General features: G+C 25.5%; 3 protein-coding genes across 3 annotated transcripts; 1 reads left to right on the top strand and 2 right to left on the bottom strand.

Moving 5' to 3' along the window:
• The first annotated feature begins 1469 nt into the window (after positions 1-1469).
• On the top strand, positions 1470-8299 carry LOC114120597 (ankyrin repeat and LEM domain-containing protein 2). The gene is made up of 12 exons (XM_027982552.2): positions 1470-1920; positions 2003-2319; positions 2646-2951; positions 3013-3177; positions 3248-3447; positions 3524-3824; positions 3888-4153; positions 4822-5030; positions 5288-5341; positions 5424-5480; positions 5538-5673; positions 6953-8299. Exons 1-12 carry the CDS (start codon positions 1836-1838, stop codon positions 7083-7085), a joined length of 2229 nt encoding a protein of 742 aa, XP_027838353.2. The 5' UTR covers positions 1470-1835; the 3' UTR covers positions 7086-8299.
• A 1240-nt stretch (positions 8300-9539) lies between these two features.
• LOC114120602 (dynein regulatory complex subunit 2-like) lies at positions 9540-16129 on the bottom strand. Its single transcript, XM_050203216.1, has 8 exons — positions 15707-16129; positions 15530-15643; positions 14374-14512; positions 12158-12381; positions 11696-11893; positions 10653-10847; positions 10453-10569; positions 9540-9895 (listed from the first exon to the last, which is right to left on the bottom strand). The coding sequence occupies exons 1-8, from the start codon at positions 15845-15847 to the stop codon at positions 9677-9679; spliced, it is 1347 nt and encodes a 448-aa protein (XP_050059173.1). The 5' UTR covers positions 15848-16129; the 3' UTR covers positions 9540-9676.
• Positions 16130-17285: 1156 nt separating this feature from the next.
• LOC114120598 (uncharacterized) lies at positions 17286-24536 on the bottom strand. The gene is made up of 6 exons (XM_027982553.2): positions 23860-24536; positions 22828-23041; positions 20265-20701; positions 19974-20190; positions 18699-18995; positions 17286-18479 (listed from the first exon to the last, which is right to left on the bottom strand). Exons 1-6 carry the CDS (start codon positions 24360-24362, stop codon positions 18075-18077), a joined length of 2073 nt encoding a protein of 690 aa, XP_027838354.2. The 5' UTR covers positions 24363-24536; the 3' UTR covers positions 17286-18074.
• Between the last annotated feature and the right edge of the window lie 1616 nt (positions 24537-26152).

The following is a 26152-nucleotide window of genomic DNA, read 5'->3' as shown; positions in this document are numbered from 1 at the left end:
GGTATAAGCATGCAACTAAAAATTAAGTGGAGGGAGTCAGAGACGTCGAAGTTGATAATTTAAAGGTATAATAAATAATAATATATTTCATCTCGATAAAACCTACTTTAATTAGTCTGATCAATCTGATCATCATTAATTTAATGATAAAATAATCTACTATATAATTATTATAATTTGAGAATATACCTTCTAATTAATTGTCAACAAATTTTTTATGAATTATTTGTACTCTCAACTAAAATAAAACGTTTGGTAATTAATTTTTAGAAAAATTTTTATTGAGGACTAATTAATAACCATAAAATAAAACAAAATCATTTTCGCCTTCCGGGAGGCGGGAAGTATTCAATACTTAACACAAACTATCCTTAAAAGGGATTGATAATCATAAAATTGTATTGTTTGTTTCTATATTGTTAATTTATGATGATACTAAAAATAAAAAAAAAATTGAAGTAGATACATTCAAAACAGCAATATATTATAGTATGTACCATGTACGTTATGTCGTTATAAACAATATAAACTAATAAATAATAATTGCAAATTGGTTTATGTATTAAGCTTCCTTGAAGCCAACCACTTGCTATGGAATTGAAAACAGTAACATCAGTTAGAACAAATTCGATCGCCACTAATTCAGGCAATAAAGGAATCACTTTGTCTATAAACAATTATTTATAACTATAATTTAGTATTCTGATAAACAAATAACAATAACAAAAGAAAAAAATCTCTATTACGTTCAACGATATCACATAATAATATCATAACTCATAAATCATAATGTAGTAATGGGCACTAATGGCACTATCGGCAATTTTGCAGTTAGTTGTATTGTATTATTTTTTCTAGTGATGTAGTATATTGTTCTATAATCTAGTGCATGCAGGAGCCGCGGACGCAGGAAAAACATTTTGGGGGGTTTTGAAAAAATTAGAATTTTTTGAAGGTTTATGAGTGAGAATAACTAAGTTTGAAATTAATCATCCATTCATTTTGGAGGGGGTTTGAACCCCCCCCCCCGCGACTGAGTGCATGAACAATGAACATAACAATAATTATACTGTTATACACTGTTATTAACTAGTGTACGTTAAGGGACACGGACATTGATCATAAACACGGCTATAGATACTATAGTAATTACTAACTAGTATTTAAAAAATATTAACAATTAAAAAATCGAATATATAAAATATCTTTTTTTTATTATATTTAAATATTAAATCAAAATGACCATAATATTTTGATCATAATATTGCACTTAAATAATATAATGTCTGTACATGAATATTAGAGTAAATTACTCTAATATTTATATTGTATCTGTATTAATATTATTGTCGAAATATGATAAGTGGTAACACTCTGTTATCATGACCACGTGACTAGTGTGCCCAATGGTGATACTGGATGCGATATCGTATGATCCGGGAAGCTGATTTTAGTAGCGTTTTTGTTGGCACCGCCGTTTCAAAATATGTTTCAATGTTTTTAAATGATACTTATCAATAACGGTGTTCGTCAAACAACAAAATATAAAACCAACTGGCAAGTCGACCAAAAATAAGTTTTAAAAATACGTTTCGGTAATCTGTACAAAACCCGATTCCCGTTTTATTCTTGGCTTATTATACCTCACAAAAAGGTTAAAAAATGTTGTTTCTTATTGGACTTTTCACTGATCATCCCAGTTATACAATGAACGATTATAATTCCTGTTTAGTAAAGCAAAGTCCATAGTTGTAACTTGCAAGTGTGTTCATTACAAGACATAGTTATACAGTTATACGGTTGGATTAAAAAATATTTTTATACTTTTATACCCCATGGATTCGAGTAATGCCGCAAACGTTTCAGATGACGAAGAATCGTTTTATGGCGTTTTTGTGGAATCAGATGTTGAGGATAGCAGTAAGTTTTGGCATCGATTTTTAATTTTTCTTTTTAAAACTATGTTTTTACTTAAATTAATACCATTGTTTTGAAATCATAGGTACTCCTAGAGTGTTCACTAATTTTAAAGAAACACTATCTGCAGTCAAATCTAACAAAACTGCCAGATTCAAGTTGTTCAGATCAGCAACTGAAGCTGAACGATTTAGTGTTTTTGGACATGAATTACCTATAAAACAAATTGAAAAAAATATACCTAATGTATCTACTGGTTTCACTTTTAAGTCTCTAAAATCTGAAGACCTGGTTGCTTTCCGTCGTCTAATTGAGGGTGGAGAACTAGATAAGGTGAAACTGGCTGTGAATTCAAATCCGAGGTTTCTTGTTAGCAGTGGTGACACACCATCAATAATTCAAGTATAAAATATTTTTAAGCTTAATATATTGAGGTTTTTTAATTAATGAACTTTTCATAACAATTTGTTAGCTATATACATACCTATATAAAAATAATAATAGTAAAACTATAATAAATATTTTTAATTATCTATTTTACAAATTCTTATGTTTAAGAATGTTTTGAATTTATTTACATTGTATTATTTTTATTAAACAATTAAAAATGTTAAGTATTGTAAACTGTTCATTTATAAAGTGATTAAAGAAAGTCTTGTATTTTAGATTGTTATCTAGACATATTTTTTAAGTTAGTTATTTATACTCATTTTTTTTTTTTTTTTTAGGAAGGATGTCGGTATAATGCTATGCATGTAGCAGCTCGATACGACCAACCACAAATTGTTCATTTTATAATGGAATGTATTACTAGTTCAGAATTTATAAAAAGTTTATATGGTACGGAACAATCATATCTATCTCGGAGTGAAATCATTACAGATTTGTACTTAAACACACCTGATAAAGCTGCAAATGATACACCTTTACATATTGCCTCAAAATTTGGCCATGTGGGTGTAGTAAGAGAGCTAGTTTCATATGATAAGTGTATATTAACATCTCTAAATAAATATGACCAAACTCCTAAAGATGTAAGTTTCATTGATGAATTATTTTTTTTTTTAAACTAAAATATCATATAAAATAATATAGGTTATATGCTCGAGAAACAACAAGGAAACGTATAATGATATATTAAATTTATTAGAAAATGGATATTTTGTACCAATGTGGAAATCTGATGATGATTGTGTTCAACCTACAATTGGTAAACCATTTTCACCTAAGTCTTCAACTATATTGTTTCCACCATTACAGGTGATAATTATAATATATTTTAATTAATTTACTTTTAACATAATTAAATTTTTTATATTAATTTATTTAGAATGACAATCCTAAATCATTAAATCCCATACTTGAAGTAAGAGCTGTGGCTGGACCAATGAATGAATCACAAGCTCTAAAGTTTTGGAAGGATTGGAAATCTCCAGTACGAAAAACATTATTATCACCTTCACCAAAAAAGTCTCCATCTAGTCCAAAACAAAATGAGTTTAAAAATAAAAGTATTGAAAAGGCAGGAAGGTAATTTAAATTATTTATATTATTAATCACTTATAAAATGTATGCTTAATATATTATTAATTTTAATGAATTGCAGAGATTTAGCTGAAAAAAAGAAAGTTGGCTGGGCTGAATATTGGCCCTTCCTTGATGAAATAGTGGATCTGAAATCAGATAGAGGTTTAGATTTGCTTGAAAAATATTTGAGACAAAGATTTATTATCAAAGAACAAGATATTCCTGAAAAATCATTCACATCGGGACGAACTATTTTATTAAGCCCTATGGGCGAATTGTGTAAAGCATTAGAGTCAATGAGAATTGGAAGTATAGTTAGTAGACGAAGTCCTCAACGTTATACTCTTGTATCTTATACTTGTCTTGTAAAATCTTGTAAAGTACGTATAAACTAAAACAATTGTATAAATAAGTTGAACTCATTGTAAATTTTAAACTTTTAGGTTTTAGCAGAACGTTTATCGAATGTAATAATATCCGAGTATAAAAATATATTGGGTATTGAATCATTAGCTACTCGGTTATGCCATGAAATAAGACATTTAATGGCTTTGGAAGATAGTTTCTACTCAGATATTCGATTTGATTCAAATATTAGAGGAAAAATTCATGGAAAAGTAGCCGAACATCTTTGTCAATTATTAATTAATAATTTGGAACTTGTCAGTAATGTTACTTTAATAGTTACAAAACTTCAGAAGTATTATGCGTAAGTAAATTTAAACTATTTATGCAATTATTTTACTCAAAAGAACACTATATCCTCAAGTGTTGTCTGTGTTTCACAAATATACAGCATAAAATGTTTGTGTAGTTAGTTTAAAAATTAGAGTGATTAACACGTCATGTTGGTAATTATAGTCATAGTGCCCTCTTAATAATTTACATTAAAACTTGAAATGATCTAAGAGTTTGTTAGTTATTTTTTTTTCAGTTTGTTATGTTTCCTATTTTTTGACTTTGTACTTGATAATTTTTATATTGATGTTGTGTATGCACATATTAAATATATCAAAATGAAGCTACACCCACATCCAACATGTTTTGATTTTATTTTACACACTCACAACAGAACATTTTTGTTTAGCAAAATTAATTGTATGCTGTTAGATTTAATGTGAGAGTCAATTTACCTATTATCAAATTTAAGGATAATAATGTTATTTAGGATATATTATACACCTACTATTATTTTAATTTTACACTGAAGTGATCAATGTTGCTTGTTAACAATCAGATAATAAATAATAAATATATAGGTAATTTTAACTGCATTCAATTTAAAAATAATTATTAAATTGTACTATTATTTAATTTTTTTTAATTATATTGATTGTATTAATTTCCAATTGACTTGTTTATAAAACTATATTACAGATTTCATGCAATTGGTAGTCGTAGTGAAATCACTGGAGCTTGCTTGATAACTCAGGTTCATAATATTCTTATTGAAAAGTCTTCTTTTACACATAGTATGCAATCTGATGATAACGAAGAAAGTTGTAAGCGATGGTTTTTATCTGCTGTTCCTTGTTTATGTAGTATTGAAGCTAAATCAAGTTTAAAGCCTAAAAAACTATTTTGTGGTAAGTATGAAAAATATTAAGTTATTGTTCAGATATATAGGATATATTTGTATTTGTATTTTGGTGCATTTTAATAATTATATGCTTGATGATTTGAATATTCTACTATTGCAGTTAGCAACTTCGAAAAATATATTTTTTTAATTTATTAAATTGATTACAGATTACTGATTAGTGTGTATTACTATAATATAAGTATTAGGCTTTAGATATTTTAAAATACATTTGTTCTATATCTAAGTTTTTGTTTTAATTAGATAACGAACCTGTTAACAGTACAGTTGAGACTGAAGAATCTAAAAACATGCATGGTAATTATAAATTTCAAGAAATTAAATTTATATTAGTTATTGAAGAAATGTTTTAGTCTTACTGTTTAATTTTTCATTATAGATAATATAGAAAATTCTTTAAGTTCCATTCATGAAAGAAGAGAACCACTATCAAATGGTATAACATAACTAAAATTATATTTATTTAGCTGTGTCTAATTCTTGATGATTTTAGGCTATGACTCGGATGATGATGTTTTTTCCAGTGCTCCTACAAGTCCGTGTAGTGAATATTCTTCATCAGATGAATCTGAAGAATCAAATATGTTTCATAACGCCGAACAAAATTTTTCCTACTTGTTATTTTCAAGGTAATAATATTAATAAATAATAATATTCAGGATTTTGACTAAAATAATTAAATTTAGTTTTACAATTTAAAATAATATGATATTATGTTATACTTTTTTTTTTTTTATGGTCTTTTAAACCAAACAAAACTATCCAATTTATTTTATGTTAGTATAAAATAATATATCTAGGCAGCAGAGGTCTAAAATATCTCTCTTGACATACTCCTAGCGTAATCAAAGTTACTTGACGTCTATCCCTCTTGGGTTTCTTTTATATATGTCCTGCCCATCCAGTCTTTTTTTTTAATATAATTAATTATAATATCTAACTTATTGTAAAGGTTTCTTAGTTTTGTTTTGCCATTTTCCCGTTTGTGGGTTAAGGTATGGTTTATGTATCCTTCTTAGTGTCTTCTTTTTGAAAACTCTCAGTCTTCCAAAGTTCTTAATTGTTACTCATACATTAGTATATTACTATCGATCTTATCAGTATGATGTTTACTTTTGTATTCTTCGAGAGAAGCTGTGACTTAAATAAATTGTCCTAGGAATATTTATAATTGCTGTATTAGGGTCCGTTTTATACTTTTATTATCTTAATAATTATATTATTTGATTGGGTAATTATTGCCATGGGCATAACTTGTGCAATTTTTATGGGGGGGGGGGAGTTATTTTATGTTGATATACCGTATACTTAAAGATACTTAGACACTAAATATACCTAATAAATGCATTTTTAAAAATATCAAATGGAGTAGTTGCCCCCTCTCGCCCTTCCACCAGTTTATGCCTATGATTATTGTACTATCACAACTTTTTTGAATTTATGGGATTTAATCCCCAAAATCTATTTGTATTTTATTTTTTTTCTCTTAATTTTTTGACTTCAGTGTATTTTTTTTATTATTATTTTAAAAGTCTATTTTCTTAGCTGTTTTTATGAGTTTGATGCATAGCTTCTCACTGTTTTTACATTATTCATTAGCTATTTATTTATTAATGTTATGCATTACATTTGTTCTATTTTGAATGATTTTTCATTTAATTTTTATTTATGTTTATGTTATTAATAATTTAATGTTATACTTTCATTTTTTTCACATTACTAATGAAGCACTAATATTTTAAATGTGTAAATCAATATATCTTGTCCTAATAGGAATAAAACTAGCTTTGTGCAATACAAATAAGACTGGCTATTACCCATACTGTTCAGTCTTTTGTTTTGGGGTGATGTGTATTGTTTAAAAATATGTATTATGATAATATATTATTGTTAAAATATTTTTTTCAGAGATGAACCAATAGATTATGATTATGAAATCTTTGATGCTATTAATGGTGTAAACATAGATTCCAACAAATATCCATGGTTATATAGGTGGTTGTATTCAATGAATGACTATAATAATGTTAACGATCTGTGATAAACAATGTAATGTTATATTTTAATGTGGTGATTTATTATTTTAATTTAAGTATGCTATATATTTTATTCAATTTGTAATGTGTATGTACGTTTGTATAATAATGTAAACACTAAACTAATATTAAATATGATTATCTATTTTCAATATTTTGGATTTTTATAATAATTTATGTAACTATTTGTTATTTATATATATCTATTAATGTATTCCTTTTTAAATTCTAAAGGGTAATGTTGTATGGTGTTGCTCATTAAATTAATTATGCTAAATTTCTACTTATAAGATTAAATTGATTGTAAATTCTTATGTCTATTGACTAATTCTTTTAGACACAAATCATTTTCATTATTCATGAAGTATTTGATATTTTCACATGTTTATTTGTTTAAACAATGCACATTTTTTGTTAGTAAATTAATATATATATATTTTTGTATAATATATTAAGTAATATGCATATTAAGTATATTTTTCTTAGTTGTATACTGAGGAACTGAAAACAAACAATAAAAGTGATTTAAATAGGTTGTTACCAAAAGATCTTATTATGAAACCATATTAAAATAATATATATATTTTTTAAATTTTACACTGAAGTAAATAATTTATAAAATGACAATACTTAAACATTTTTCTATTTATGTTTTTTTGTTTGTTTTTAAATACACTTATTGGATTGTCTCTTTTAAATAATTAGATTTTGTTGAATGATTTTATTAAGAAAAAATGTAACATTATACTTTAAATAATACTATTGACTTCAAAAATGATTAAAACCAGGGTAATTTTTTGTAGCTTTTAATATGGGTTTTATGAAATAAATGTATTTTTAATCAATTTTTTCTTTTAAGTTATTTTAAGATATTAATATTGAATGCTAAGAAGTGACAACTGTAATAAATTTAATAATATGGTAGAAATGAATGAATATAATTTTTGTTATACTAACTTGAGTTATGTTATACTTTTTAGTTACACTATTATCTGCTTAAATGTTGTTAGCTCATTAATAATTCATTAGTATTGTTAATTTGATGCTTAAAAATGTAAAGTTATAAAGTTAATGTGGATAGTCGAATTTAGATGTGATTATAGTTATATAAAAATAATGGTTATATAATTTTATATTTTATGTTACTTATGTTAGTTATTTTCAAATTTTATATTTTATTCAATTATAAAAAAATAAAAAAATAACATTATAAAAAATATTTAATGAACTACTCTAAAAAAAAAAAAATAGCTGAACTAACCAAATAGTTTATAAATAGGAAGATCAGTAACTAACCCTTGGCCAATGATGTTAGTAGGAACAATTTCCAAAATTATTTAATATTTATAAAAGTATATTACTTATTAGGAATTGAGAGACTTTTCTTATGTTACATTTATTATGGGTTTAAGTTCTTACTTTTATTTTTTTTAAAGGGTTTGTAACAAATTGTTTTTGCTTTATAGATATGAAGTTTTGGACTGATAATTACAATTAAGTAAAAGAGTTCAGTCTTTTAAAATATTATAAAAAATAAAATAAATTAATTGCTATTCATATAACCTACTTCAAAGATGAATTTAAAATGTAATTAATAAACTCTTATTTCCAGTACGGCCTATGACTTGAGATAATCTAACAAAGCAATAAATTGTATGAAAGTATGTATTTCAAATATAATACAAATAAATATAGAGAGTTTACCGTGCATACTATGTACTGACCGATCTCACTTAATAATGGTAATATTTATGTAAACAGCGACTGAACGAAAATAATAACAAATAAACGGATGCCAGACGTGGCAGAGACTTCATTGACGTTTATCAGGCCATTGGCGTACGGGGGTATTTTATATTGGGTAAGCGTTAAAATAAAATTTCAAGTTTAAACTTTTAAAAAAGGTATTTTATTGATAAAACTTACAATCAAAAATTTATTTATACAACAAATCTATTCGTCTTCATATAAACTTATAAAACCATTTTATATAGGTAGTGAAAAAAGTTAAATTTAAGTTAGATAATTTAAATTTAAGTTAGATAATAAGAAGAATGGTCGAGAAAATCCCCATTTCATTTCAAATCACTTCCACGTGATGCCGACTGGTAACGTAATTCTGGTTTCGACTAATTGGAAAGGTAATAATTACCTTTTTAAGCCTTTAAGGTACTTAAAGAAGGCAAACAGTATAAAATCGAACGGCGTGTCAACCAACGACAACCAGAATGGTTTTTTTTAAAAATTTTTTTCATTGACGTGAGTACTAAGTAGGTAGGTATAATCTAACTTTCACCCTACCCAAATTACGTACTATTCAGATCTAGTTTTCTACGAGAAATCGTTCTCAACATTGAATATTGGGGAATTTTCTTAGTCCTAAAATGTATCGTTGAACATAAAAAAAACACTTAATTATAATACTGAAATATTTCTCGAATTAGCTCGAGATTAGAACCTAAAATGTAAAAAATTATTTATTATATGAGCGGTTACTAAATACATATTATAATATAATACTACTACTACAATCTATTATAATATAGGTATAAGTATATAAAATCGAAACCATTTGACGCTGATCAATTTCATATTTTCATCCAGCTTTGACCGGAAGCAAATTCAACTGTATTCCGCCGTCTTTTATTTCTCTCTGCACTGATGCCGGCCGGGCAATAGTTTTTAAATAGTAGGTCAGAGCGGCTTTCAAGTCCTTGTTCTCCTGTGCGGCTTTTGTTCTTCTGACGTCAAGCTCTTGACACTGCATGTCTGCTCTAGCGCAACGCTTCCAGAATTTCGACATTTTATCGAACTCCTAAAACGAATATTTTTACTACCTATTTATTATATATTTTTTGTTGCTGTTTGGTATTAAAATTAGTGTATTATTATTTATATATATCATTTGGATTTTATTATTTACGTAAGACATACATTTCTTAGCTGATATTTTTTATAATTAACCAATAATGAACACTGATTTTGTTGTTTTTTTTTTTAATAAGACAACCGATATTATTTATTTGAACACCTAAGAAACTATACTATACAACTATTTAATATTATTCTTAGTACCTAAGTACTTCAAATTATATAAAAACGATTTTTTTTTTTAAAAACCAAATTTGAATTAGATTTAGGAATTAGATATGTTTTACTACTTCAGCATTTGTAAAAACCGTCTTATTGTAAAATAATAATATATAATACTTAATAAAATACGAATCATATATTTTGTACATAATAATTTGCACTGTGCGCAGTGCGTAGTTTAGTCTATATATAGACTAAACTACGCACTACCTATAGGTAGGTTACTAATGTAGGTAGTAGTAATTTAGATTGGTTAGGTACTATCATGTGCATACGTACTTCTCCGTCATTGTCTTCGTCGGGATAGACTATGTTATCATCATCTACCATTAGTTTGGCACAATTTTCTGCAGTTTTAATTATTTTTTCGCTCTTTTTTGTAATCCTTGTTAATTTCTTGACGTAACATTAACACAAACAATTTAATTTTTACGAATAACTATAATATCGTACCAATAAGCTTAATTTATTATCCTTACGTCAATAACATTTTTGTAAATTTTCGTCATAGCTTCAAGTTTATTTTTATATTCGTTTCGATTAACGTTTAGTTGATTTTGTGCCACGAAACAACGTTTTATAAGGTCTTCACGGTCCTGTTTTAATTCGTTTTCTCGTTGCGCATATTGAGCTTCACGTTTGGCACACAGCTGTGTTAGCATTTTGATCTCTTCCTAAACATAACATGTGTGATGGGTATAATATATGCCATGTCGCTATGACAGTATAGTGCTTATTCAGAAATTATATTTCACTTATTTAATATGATATATCACATAATACCAGATTAAATTGTTATCTATGAATCTATTAAATCAACTAATACACCAATATTACAAACATTTTTTTGTCAACTTTTGAGATTTTGAAAAGTTTTTATTTAGTTTTTAATTTGAAGTACAGCCAAGTACCTAGATGCTTATTTTATATTTTTTTTTTGTTTACGCTTAACGGTCTTATTTTAAATGGCTATTCTTCAAAAATTTAATTTTACATCTCAATAGCACAGTATCTACTTGTATTAGGTATTCTAAAAAATGTTGGTGTAAATATTCTTTAATTGAACAAATATATATTATTTTATTTGAATATATGGAAAAAGTCAAAAGTATTACGTTTTAGAGTATAAAACTAGAGTGATGTGTTTGTATAAAAAAAAAAGTAAAACATTAATATATTCAATATATTTTAACTATATATTATATTATTATTTTAAAAATCTCAAAAATCTATTGAGTATTATGTTTTGAATGGATTACCTTGTACTTGTGTATACCTACATATTAGTTATGTGTAGTCGAATTTATATTTTATAGTATTGTTACATTGTTAGATATTTGTTGAGTCCAAAAACTAAAATAGTACCTACTATACCTACATAATAATATGTATTAATATAAAAATAAATGCGGTCTGTATTCATAAACGATGTCAAAACTGTGTTATTATGACAGTAAGGTGATTTTTTTGTGAATAGGTACTATACATTGTGTTAAAATGTATAATAAACGCTGAAACTTACAGAATATTCGTGAATACGTTTGTTGTTCTCTTCGATAGATGCGGTGTTGGCTTCATCTCGCATTTTTAAATAATTGTAATGATTCTTTTTTGACTCGGTTTCATTGCTGTAGTCGTCTAGGACTTTCTGAAATTTCTTCATAGTAGTTTGTATCTCTGCAAAACGTATTTTTGTGAATCTGTCCTTCTCGAAAAGCATCTAAATTCAAAAAATATTCACGGATAACAACAATAGTCAATAAATGTTGTAACTTATAATTAATTTGTTAGTTTTTATTAAAGTTATAATTAAAAAATATGTTTGTTTAATTTTAATTTAAAAAATTATTTGTAGGTCGTAGGTGCAATTCATTTCTCAAGCGCAACACTATTATACGTACATAAAAAAAAAAAATTCAGAATTTAAATGAAATAAATAACAATACGTCCTATTATATTACAAAGGACATATAGGTATACTGACCTCGTTGTTTAATACGGCAATCGAGTCTTCGAAATTTATGTGGGTTTGTTGTGTGTCATCATCATTTCGTGCATCGAAAATAATAGACATAAGGTCCAAGCGCTCATCATCTCTACTAAAGATATCTCTCATCCACCTAAAGTTATGTTTCAATTCGTCCAACAACAATTGCTTTTTGTGTTCGTAGCGAGCGTGAAGTTCTTCTAATGATTTTTCATGGATACCTATTAAAGTAGTACGAATGTGGGTATATAATAGCACCATTTAAAAAATATACCTTATAAGTATTAACTTCAGAGACAATTATCAATTAATATTATTTATTATAAAACAATGGAAGTATGGAAGAAAAACTGGAATAATGTACCTCTCATAAACGAATTAAGATAATATATTAAACTGATCATATAAAAAATGGGAGTATGCCTTTGTTATAAAAATAAGAGAAGTAATAATGACCATCCGAATACTCGATGAGTGTGAGTGTCCCACTCATGCATTCGACTCACTATATACTATCTCATCTGTCATCATTAATTACTAAATAATTGCATTTAACTTAAAGCTTTAAGATCTAAAATGTTGTGAATAAGTTCCTAAAATAAACTGCAGAAATATAGAAAATCTTCAACAACAGCAATACAAGCACTTAGACTCAACGGAAGCAAATAAGCAATACACAGATATATTTTCCATAAAAACTTAAAACGAATATGTTAAATAATTTTAAATAGGTATGTAATTTTATCTATGATTTAGTAATAACTTTTTTAGATTCTGAACGCAGAGATGAATGTGTTGATTCTACAATGATGTATGTTTTTTTTTTTGTTTGTTTTTTTTGTGTCTTTGTACAGCATAACTAGTCGAAATAATGCTTTAATTTCAAACTTCGAGGGTGGTTTCCGATGGCAAAATGAATATCTTTGGTGTATTATAAAGGTAGAAAGTAAACATTTTTAACAGTTTTCAAAAAAATCGAAAAAAAAAAAACAAAAAAAATGAGGGAAAAACGGGAATTTTTACGCAAAACCAGTTTTCAACCAAATCGATTTTTTTATATGGTTGTAATTCAAAAACTAATCACTGTAAATACTTGAATTTTTCACAAAATGTTTATGTTAATGTTATATAGATATAGTTAAATTTTCAAAAAATTTTGACTTTTTTTGAATTATTATTATAAACCACTGCCATTTTCGATTTTTACGAGAATTTTTTTTGAAGTGTCGATAAAATTTTTTGGCCGAGTCAAAATACTTGAAAATTGAATACAAAGTTTCTCATAAGTTATTCTTATAGTGATTAAAAAGTTATAAAAATACATAGGCGCAATTTCTTTTTATTATATCATTTGAAGTTCAAATATTGACAAAAATTAGTCAAAATCATGAATACTTGCAAATTATTTTGTAGGTATAATTCATAAAAAATTTTACATAAGTAGCTAAGAGTTGAAAATTTAATACAAGATTTTCATAAGTTTTGCTTACAATAATTATAAAAGTACTTAATTTTTGGTGTTTTCAGGCCATTAAAACATAAACCACCTTTTTCACCGACCACTGAAAATTATATGCTAGGCTGACAAATCATCTTCGTTCAGAATCGTTTTTCATATACAATGATACCTATCATTGGATTCAAATTAAACACTCCTAAAATATATAATAGTAATGCCACACGGCACATAATGTAAAATAGAGCGGTACCTACTTACCCGCTTTTTTATTTTTGAAATAGACTATTAGGCTAGTAGACTAACTATATCGGATACATTATATCACACACGTTAGGTTAAGTTTAGATTATTTCTGATTTAATATAATCCTAGAGTAACTATTTATTATCGTCATAAATCATAATATATTATAATCTACACTTATATTAAATATTTGGGTCAGCTTATAAAGTTAAAAATGAAAACAGTGTTTATTGCATATAATTAAAACGGGAAAAGAAAACTGTATAATTTTAATATTCTACACCAAACAAAAATGGCAAAACAAATCTGAAAATAATAATTTAATTAGAATAAAATTCACAATAACCATTTTAGATATTTTATTTTATTGTGATAGTATATACCTATTATACTTAGTAACTATATCTAATTTATAACCCAGCTTTTCAACAGATAATAAAAACTCGTAGGTATGAATAAATTAATAAAATATACAAATTAATAATTATAATATGTAATTGTTGTAACTTACCCAAGAATTGAGATACGATTTCAGCGTGTGCTCCGTATTGTTTTAGATTTTGTTCTTCGGCGTCTTCCAAATCTCTCAATAACATGTCTATGTGGTCGTTTTTGCAGTCTAGTAAGATGTGGAATCGGTTTTCCATCGTCTATTAGTATACGCACATAAAAGGAGACAATAAATAGGTAGGTATTTTTATGTATTATAATTATAAACTCATGAATAGCGTTTACAATCAATGAATATAGCAAATGCAAAAGATCTATTACAGTCAAGAGTCAAAAAAATGTTAAACATTTTTTAAAAATTTACATTTTAATAATGACAAACTATAATTGAGTTTTAAAAACAAATTATATTCAAACTTTTTTGAACAAGAAAAAATGGGTTTTTTTTTATCTACAAAAATAAAAATTAACTATTATACATTTTATGCCTGGTGTTATATTTTGATCGCTATTTATTTTATTTATCTATAAGGTTAAAAACAATTTATCACCTTTAAGCATGTTTGTAGTGGTGATAGAGAGTTAAATTAGAATACTATGCATGCCATTATTTACAATATTAACGAAGAGAAATAAAATAATATCTAAAACATTCTCAATAATGAATAAAACACAAACTGTTTTAGAATATAGGTATGTAAGTACCTATGCAAACAATAATACAATTATTATAGCAGGTCTTATTAGAAGTATCATTCATAAGTCATTTTATAGTATTAAATAAAAATTAATAATTATAGTAAATAAAAGCAAAAGATACTAGAGATCTTAAATAATAATCACAAATTTCGCAATTAAAACATTCTTATTTGAAGATCATTAATAGCATTATTCTATCAACACGACTAACTATTCATAAATACTTACTATATTTTTAAGATTGTTAATAATTTTTGTTCTATAGATCTATTTATTTCAATTTTAATTCCTATGGTATTGAATTAAAATATGTAAGTAGTCAACGAGTTATTGTCTTTTGACCAAATTATTTTTTTGTAAATTTAACTTTTACACCATACTCCCTAAATTATCTTTTTTCATTTAAGTTAGTTTAAATCCTCTAGTAAAGTATTGTTCCATACTGCTCGTATAATTTTGATTTTTTTTCAAACAAATATTCTATCTGTAAAACATTTAATGTTTACAATAGCGCATACCATCATTTCGTCTTTTAGCTCCTTGCACTTGATTTGCCGTAAATTGTGCCGCCATTGTTGGTTCAGTTTTGCAGTATTTAGCCGGGTAAACGCTTCTTCTTTTTTCAACTTGCTCTATTATATAAAATAAGAAAAAAGAATAGTTAAATTAAAAAAATGTACGCCTGGCTTAAATACCTTTAAATACGTGGCGACTAATTGTTCTTTCCGTCGTTTCGTCTCTTCTTCTATGGCTGCCCGATGCTGCAAGTATCTCAACTTTTCTTCGTCGCTCATTCGAGCTAATTTATTACTTTTCTTATTCTTTTTTGGTGCCATGTTATTATTTTTAAGTCGATCAAGTTATAAAACCAAATAAAACCAACCTTCTGCGTAACGTAAGGGAGTATCTCGCAGGCGTAGAATGCCTATAAAGTATATTATGTAGCGTGTATCGCGTTATCGATCAAACTCTTTGCCTCTGGTAGCAACGCTTTTTTATTTTCATATACACTAAAGCTATAGTGTATAAACAATATATAAGCGGAAATTTGATGAAATTACTGGGGAGAGGGCTGAGTAATATATGCCCATTACATCCATATATGCATTACTATACTAGAGTAGCTGTAGGTACCTTAAACTTCTGAGGGGCCTTAGTCCCCACAAGTCCCCCTCCGATTTCCGCTAATAAATATGTAAAACAATACTATAATATATTGTTGCAATGGATTCGAATCATTGAATCTACGTTTCAAAATCTCAAAAGTTATAATCTCTCTACCTACTGTAGTGTTGGTATTTTTATTATTTTTTAATTAAAATTACCTCGAAGTTTCAAATAAATTAACAAATTCATTTATTGTATTTTATTTTATTTTAAATTTTTATAAAATGTAATTATACATAGTTATATTAATATAGAGATTCTTAAATTAATACCAGATCTAAATTAGGTAAAATAATTAATAATATATTAATCATTGTCTATGTGTCCTCTACTCATTTAAGGAAATATATATATATTTTTAAATAATTATTACTGACTTCCTAGTTCCTAATGTTTTCATATAATTCATATATTTATTCTTAAAGTACATACTCGATAAGTTATATCTATAGTGAAACTTGTGAAAGATTTTCACGCATTCTAAAAATTTGAATATCAGTAATGTACTTTGGAAATTAACGTTTTAAAAAATGTGTCATGTAACAATATTTCAGATTAACTTGGACATGTTATGTATTGATTACCTCCCTATAATATTATAATACTTATATATTTTGATAATATATTACTACTTATTGACAAGTATGATAATAGGTACTATTATTACTTGTATAATAAATTGTTGATTGGTTTATAAGACCTGAAGCTCACTGTTTAGTTTCAAGTTTTAATGAATATGTAAGATTGTAGAATATATTATTTAATACTTACATATTTACTTACATGCAGATCTTTAGGAAAGCCTATTTTCAGTGTCACCCAATTATTATACAAATTATAACAACAGGGCAAAATTAACGGCGGAACCACCCACCCATCTAACCATTAACATTTCAATATACATAAAAATAGTATTCCAATTTTAAATTATGCATATATAGCATAATTAAATCTAATATATAAATTATTTTGTTGTTACCAACCACCTACTATTTTCTAAATAAGTAGGGCAATTGTTTCATTATTGTTAATAAGAATGACACTGGTATAATATTTTGTTATTTATTATATTTATTTTAATTTACAATAATAATGATATAATTAACAGTCTCAATAATAACGAATACGGAATAACAATTTTTTTGTATTAAAATATCACATTATTGTCGAATAACGTTTAAAGAAGTATAATATTATAAATAATCTGCAAATAAATTAGGTACTAATATAATTACAATTGTTCAATTAATAACCATAAGCTTATTAAATAGGTAGGTACCAACTTTGTATAATTAATTCTTTTGTAAGTAAAAAAAAAAAATTTAATTAACCTATAAATAAAGATCACATATTGGATTTTTTTTAAGCTTTTTTTGCAAATTATGTCCTTTTTTTACAAATGCTATCATAATAGCTAAACCTATAATATGGGTTTCAAATAATGTCATATAGAATTGTAAAAGTAATTTTGTAGTATTTTACTTATTTACTGATTTCTATCTACCTATTACACGATGGACATTATATTTCTACATTAAATCGGAAATAAATTATTTTTAAATTTAATATGTTTATATGTTTAAAAAAATTAAAACTACTGAATAAAGTTGTTACCTATAGCCTATAGGCCAGGGATGGCAAATCTATGGCACGCGAAGATTTTTACTATAATATATTATATAATATTATAGGTAATAGGTAAACATATTTAAAAAAAAATTTTATAATATTGAATATAACATTCAATATTATACAATATAATATTTTTCATGGCGCTCTCTAAATGGCACGTGTTGTTCAAAAGGTTCGACACTCTTGCTAGGCTATAATAATATAATATGAGTAAATTATTTATAAATATTCTGATTAATCACTTAAGTAATTCTCAATCAGTAATTATTCATAACGATGATGCCTCCTTCTTGGTTTAGATTTAGGTGCTCGTGTATGATGATTATTTGAAGTGTGTTTTATCCGACGTTGTTTAGTAGAATTTTTTGAAACAATCTGTTTGGTAATCTGCAAGTCATTTTGTTGGTTATCTGCATCGATTTGTTTGAAAATATTATCTCGATTTTCTTTCTTGTTACACCCAATAATTTCAAGTATGAAATTGGGGTTGACTTTTTTAGATTTAAGTTGACACACATCCATAATTTTTGTTAATTGATCCAAGAATAATTGAATTTGATCTGAATTTTTGATTTGACCAAAAGTAATAGCCAATTTAATTTCATTACATACTAATTCAGCAAGGTTGAATACCTTAGAATGATCTTTTATAAATATTGATTTATGTTCCTGAAAAATATAATGGTTATAAATAACTATAACTAAATGTTGATCTTATTAAAATGTATAATTATTTTATTTATAAAGGCTTAGGAAGATAATGTCTAAGTATTGAACATTAGTTTGTTAATCATAAATTAGTATTATATTCAGTAACGTGGACAACAAATATTTAATTGGAACTAAGTAATAAGTAATGTATGTTGGTTATTTGGATCGATTTCTTACCTTGATAATATCGCTATCAGCAATGTTTTTGTTTTTGATTAACATCATGAATTGTTCCACGCCAACTAGAAGATTTGACGATTCTTTGAAAAGCAAGGAATAAGAACAAATTTGTGCCATTATTTTCCAGCGATTTATTCCATCATATTTTTCAAATAGATTAATTAAATCCAGTATCGGGTTACTCCCTTTCTCGTATTTTTCTAGGATAAGTATTAAGTCATTTTCTAAGTCATCATCTGAGTCTTTTACTTGATTTTGAATATTCGTAGTTTTCAAATTACTTTCTTTTTCATTCTAGGTATAACAAAATTTTATTTTATTATAAAATTTCAACTATTGTTTACAGTTTATAATAATATAATAAATATATTGTATTAAAATCGAATACATCATTGTACAGTGTACACTGTACAAAATGAATATGTGTTGTATGATACTATATTATATTTACTACAAATACATAATATATTTATCAAAATAGTACGTGATTGTATAATACCTATTTAAGTATGAACAATTTCAACGATAAGTTTCCTCAAAATATAATTCGAATTAATGAAATAATATCTGAGGTGTTTCCACGTGGAATAAGTACAAATTTTAGGTTACAATGCATTTTATTTAACATTTTAATTGGTTAAGTTATATTGTTTTTGTTTTTTGTGGAAATATAAGTACAGAGTGCATAGGTATTTGAAATTTTCGTACAAAAACAATTTTTTCAATATTCTGTAAATATTTTAAATTATTGAATTGCTAGGTGCTTTTAAGTGTTGACAACTCGCACACTAATACTATGTAAGGGCGTTAAATTTTTGTAATCCAGTCTTTAACTTAGGTATTTTAACATATTATGTCCTACTATGACTATATACTTATGACACTGATAGTATGCTAATAAATAAACATATTTACAGATTTTTATACTATTATAAGGTAGATACCAAATACCTGCATTGGTTAATAACAATAATATTATATATGTATAATATAATGAGTGATATTTTTACCAAAGCTTTAAGATAAACCAATTATTAGAATATATAATTTTACTTATATTAGTATAAATTATCGTTAAGAATAGTGATTGACACACCTCGTATTTTTATGTAATGGTTTATAATAAAATCACAATTTCACACATCTATTTCAATGACCTATAGCTACTTAATGACAAGGTACGCTCGATATCTACTATATAGTAGAATTATAATTAAGTTGTTCTACAGTTCTTTAATATTGAAATTTTAATAAAAATTAATTTATTATTACCATTTCTTTGTATGTATAGACTAATTCTCTGAAGATTTCGATGCTTTTTTGAATCTTTCTAATTACCGTAAAATCGTGAAAAGCCATATTTACTGCTATAGATATAATTTGTTTACTAAGAAAAATGTCGTCTTCAGTTAAATATGGTAAAGTCATTAGAGATTTTGCACATTTAACAACTAAATGAGGATCCTCCGGTTCTGTGCTCACAATTTCCCTGAGAAATTAAAATGTATATTTAAAACAATTTTATAATACCAAAAATAATTATAATTAACTTTGTATATTTACTTGATTAATTCTTTTATATTGAGAAAGTCTTTTTTAATTTTTTCCAATTTATTTTCATTTCTAATACTTTTCCTTCTATTATCATCAATATGATAATGATAGAGTATTTTATTCGTCATTAAATGCATTCTGTGGAAGTTAAAATATGGATTTGGTTCATTTGATAAAATAATTGCTTGCTGTATAGAGTCAAACTCTTCATTAGTAGGGCATGATATATTGGTATTCAGATATTGCCTTTGAGCAGTCATGGCTATGGAAAGAAAATAATTCCACTGCATTGTGTCTGGATCTAATTCACACGCTGTTTTCGCATACTGAACTACATTTTGCAATGATTGACCACCTATATCTATACAAACGGCTGTACGTATAGCATTAATTGCAGCTCTTGACTTTGAATCTAAATTGTTAAATCTTGTTATCATTTCAAATAACTGAAACATATAATTTAACCGATCACTACATTATAAAATACAGTTTATTTACATCTGGGGGTATACAACGGTCGGGGGTGTTAATAATGGTTTTTTTTTTTTAGAAAAAAAGGCTTATGAAACAATGCTTATTAGAAAAATTTCAAAAATATAATATTGTTGTTCATATATTTATAGCAAAACGTAGTTATTTTATTACAATACATATCTCACATATTGTTATAATAATACCCAGTGCTGGCGCACGGTTTTCGTTGTCCTGTGCCAATTATACTATGCCGCCTTTATATGATTTATATTTTTTTATTTTTATCTAATTATGGAACGGCAATATACAAATTAAAAATTTTAAATAGATATTAATTTTCTTTAAGTATATATATTAAAGGTAGTATTCGTATATTCTCTATAAAACTAGGTCCACTTGATGATAATAAAACTCAATAGTTGCAAATATGATAACTAATATCGTGATTGGAAATTGTTCAAGTGGAAACGTAAGGATAATATTATAGTTGATGTCACAATATTATGTGTGTATTAAATATGTATTAATTATATTATTTATTTGTTTTGTGTACAGTTAGTTATAATATAACATTAAGTATTAACAATCCAAAAGTAATTTTTAGAAATACTTACATTTTATAGTCTATAATGTAATAACTGCATAAACACAGACGTTTTTGTGAGGGATCTCACCTAAAATTATTTTAGCATACCTACAGTTAAGTTTTTTTTTGAGAATTTTAATTACTTTAAAACACCTATTTTTATAATAAAAGTTATTTTTTTCTTTGATCTCCATTCTTCATACTCTACTGGTAGACATAATAATGTTTATAATATATATTTGTATACATGTATAGATCATAGTTAAAATATTGGTTATAGATCAACGGGTTATATTCATTATTATCATTGCCTGACCTACATATTCGATAATTAAAAATTAAGAATCATTCAATACATTTAATTAATTAATTTTTTTAAATTATAAAAATCTCAAACAACTTTAAAGTAGAAAATTGATTTCGATGTCGATAATAATTATCATAAAACGAAGAAACAACAAAATATAAGTTTTACCACTATCTAACATGAAGTGCGTTTCAAACGTGAAATTCCATGGTAAGTACCTATCTAATATTGAAGAATGACGATATCGTATTTATTATTACCTGGCTATATTTATATTGCGATTATGAAACTTTTATTTTTTTTTTTTAAATAATAATCAAGCATTTTATTAAAATATAGTATGCATTCTATAAGTACTATTCTTTCTTATTTCACTAACTTTATTGGTTTAGGAAACTTTACTAATTTTTTATTTAAAATTATTTTACATATAAAATGTGATTAACAAAACAATAATAAAAATAATATTATACATAATATATGAAATGCTGAGTACAAATTATTAAAATTTTAACGTATAATTTTTCAAATTAACTGGGAAAAGTTTTAAAAAATTAACTTTTAAGTATTTAATGCCCGATCTTGGCATAATGTATGTATGATAATTAATAATATTATGTTTGATGTTTTATATTTTTTAATTTATTAATTTATTATCAAGCCAATTAAAGAATTTTAATGGTTGAACTGTGAATTTATTTTTGAGTTAATATTTAATGAACAAAGTAGCAAATGAAAAATGTATCTTATATTCTAAAACAGTTGATTTAATGGTATTAAGTAAGATAATAAAAGGAAAATTTTGAAAAGTGTATACAATATTTTATTTAAGTAGATATAATAGATGCATTTTGTTAAAGAATACATTTCAAGTAGTTTTCAACGAATAATTGTGTATCTTGTCCATTTTATAGAATTATAGGCAGAAGTATAGATATTCAAAGAATGTGATGACTATTATGTTTATTTCTTGTATAAACAATTATTATTGTAATTGTTTCTCAGAATACTTGAATATTTATATATTAAAACATATTAGTGCCGATATAGTTTAGAAAAGGCATTTTGAGATTGGAAAATATTAAATCTATTAATTATATAGTTACCTAATTTTTCTATTGAATAGATACATAGTGTGTTCTTAACTTATAAGTACTATATAATAATTTTGATTTTTTCATGGATATTGAGTAATTTTGTCTTACCTGTTGACATTGCACTCTATTCATATTGAATAATACATGACACAATGTAGACATAACGATATGTTTCAATCCATCTCTAATAGCCAAATAAGTAGGTTCGTTTTTATCATCTAATTTATCTAGCCATTCCCAAATGTTTATTAACTTATCGTGTGCTCTGTCTACTTTATTCATTTTAAATAGCCCACAACTGATTAAAAGGTTGCTTATGTACCTGTAAAAGAAAATGCATGTATAATTTATATTTTTTATTTATTTAAATTGAACACATCAAAGGAGTAATGAGTACAGTAAATGGCATGCTCAATTAAATCTAATAATATACAAAAAAAAAAAAAAAATAAAATATTATATTATTTTTAATATTACTTTACTGCTTATAATGTTAAGTTAAATAATAAAAAAAAGACGGGTTGAATATAGTGTCGGTCACTCTTTTCATTTTTCACAATTTGGTGTTGGAATGCTTGGCGTGTTAAATTATAATGAATAATTATAATAATGAATTATATTATATTAAATTAAAAGCAACTATAAATAATCACAGTCAACAAATGATTCTGATTAGAAGTATGAGTTAGAATCTTACTTGCTAAAATTGTTCTACTATTTTAATTGTTGTCGCCTGTTGAGATTTTCATCCGCCTTAGGCAGGTATATCTATAGAGAATAGGTATCAAATAATAAACTAAACAAAGCGTATGTTATTGATCATATGAGACTTTTTATATCGTTTAGAGAAATCTGTCTACTTAAAAAAGCAAACTGAGAGAACAGTGAAAATAATTAATGAGAATTGTAAAATTAATGCCTTCTCACCAAATTTTTGAAATACCTAATTTTTGTATAAAATTAAAGATATTACAGCAGTTAATAATTTTATAATAATTTAAAAACTGATATATATTATATAGCTATTAAGAAATAATAAGATAAATAGAAATTGATGGAATAGGTAATTAAGCCTATTTAGTAAATACATAATATACCTATTATATATAATACATAATCCAAAAACAAAAAAATATTTACTTTTCAAATGAAAATCTGACTGAAGAAATATTCGTATTGTATTTGCCATAATTTTTCTCAATTCGATTAGCAACATTTTTTTTCCACACTTCAGGTTCAAAATCCCAAGTAAATGGACATTGTAACGATTTTAAATGTTTTTCCGAAACTTTACTAAATCTATTATTAATAACCATAGCGTCTTCTATATTAGCTTCTAAATCATCAATCTCTTTTATTACTTCAATGTCATTTTCAATAACTACTGATTTTTCAGCCTCAGTTTTTTCTGGAGTACAATTTTTAAATTCATTGTACGGATCAGAAATCGAAAGATATGCAAAGTGTTTGTCCGTAACAAATATGTTGTCATTAGATGTGTCCAAATCGTTAAAAATATCCAATTTGGGTAGAAGTTCTTGGATAATTGATTTTGAATTATTTACCTGTAGATAATTTTCATCAGATTTTATCGTCTTACTTTTTTTGTTTTTACTGCAGTTTTTAAAAAGTAACCAAATCATATTTAATCAAATCACTTTAATATAAAATATTTTATAAATAAATGCACAATTATTACGACAATAAATTATTTTAAATTATAGTATTAATAAAGAAAGATTTTATTGAAATTGTATGTTATTTAATTTTTTACAAACATATAATGAAAATATAACTGTCAAATTGCCAAAATGAATCATACAATTATTAAAACGTAACTTATAAACACAATTAAATTTTATCTTTAAGTTTCTGTATAATAGGTATACTAAATAGATAATAGATATAATGAGCTAATAACCTTGTAACATACATAGTGTTTCACTTAGCAAATACAATTTTTATAATTACACGAAAATAATAATTATGGAATAACTAATTAACTACTTGTCATAAGCATAGTATATTTTAATTAAGGATACAACATTAAATTAGGTACCTACCAATATTAGATTAGGTTCAATTTTTACTTAAATTAATAACTCAAATATAATTGGAGTTTCAAGTAGGTATCTTAATATTCATAAATAATTTTTGAACCGTACTGTATATAATATATATATTTTTTTTTTATCGAATACTTATTGAATAATATATTTCTTACTAAAATTTATTATTATATAAAGATACCTACATATAACACCAATTCATCCGCTTTGTTTATTTAATTACGTATCACTTACCTATACTTTATAGGTTCATACCAGGTACGTATCATTAAAATATTTTTTTCTGCGGTGTATCGAGGTACTTATAAGTATTAATTAGGTATAATACATTTATAAAAGAAATAGGTGTTTTAAGATTTAAAAGTTACTGGCCAGTGGCCAACCAATTAATATAATATAATAAGTATGAAATGTTATGATTTACATCAATATTAAAATATTATAATGGAAAAAATTTAATATTTCTAATATTAAACCATAATACGAAGAATAAGTATATACTTTAATAGTAATATGTTTACATACAATAATCCTAATATATGTTTGGAATGTTTGGATATCTAGTGGCACCGATCCTATGGGTGGATTTATCTTAACTGTGGATAAAATATAAATGTCTTAGATAATTTAAGTGGGTGGGCAATGGCATATCCAGGATTTATTTTACGGGGTTGTTTTAACATTTAATATAATCATGATAGATTGATGGCGGAGCCTCCCCCTATAATACATAACAAAAATCATATATTGATATAAATTATTATAATATATGATAATAAGTTGCATAAAACTTTTTTATTCTATAAAGCACATAAAATAAATAATACAATATAATATAATACTTGTCTTATACTAAAATAAGAACTATAACATAATATTTATTTATTTATTTAGCCGATGGGGTTGTTTTAACATTCATATAACCAACCCCCATAATACACCACTGTAGGTGGGTGAAATTGCATTAAGCTTGAAATTAGTAAAAACAAGGCTTCAAAGTACTATGTCTGTAATAACTATAATGATGGCTGCTTCTCATAACTAAGTAGGTAATACAAGTAATACTAAAAATAATATAGCATCATTATAGTTCTTAATACACACACCATTATACCATATACTATTATTATATTATATACAGTCGCATAGGAATGGATGTTTATATGATTATGGACATCTGTGGTTATATATTGTTATGTCTTTATTTTTATCTAAAATAAACATCGAACTATATCCATCGACTGTCGGGCACTCGGACACTGCGACACTCTCCCTGCGTGCGCGTTTGGTAGCGGACTTTACGTTAAGGGCTAAATAGCATATATCATCAAATAGTATTTTTGTTCACTAAATAATAAAAGTGT

The sequence above is a fragment of the Aphis gossypii genome, chromosome 3 (assembly GCF_020184175.1).
Source record: "Aphis gossypii isolate Hap1 chromosome 3, ASM2018417v2, whole genome shotgun sequence".
Taxonomy (NCBI): Eukaryota; Metazoa; Arthropoda; class Insecta; order Hemiptera; family Aphididae; genus Aphis; species Aphis gossypii.
This window is presented reverse-complemented; position numbering and strand designations above follow the sequence as displayed.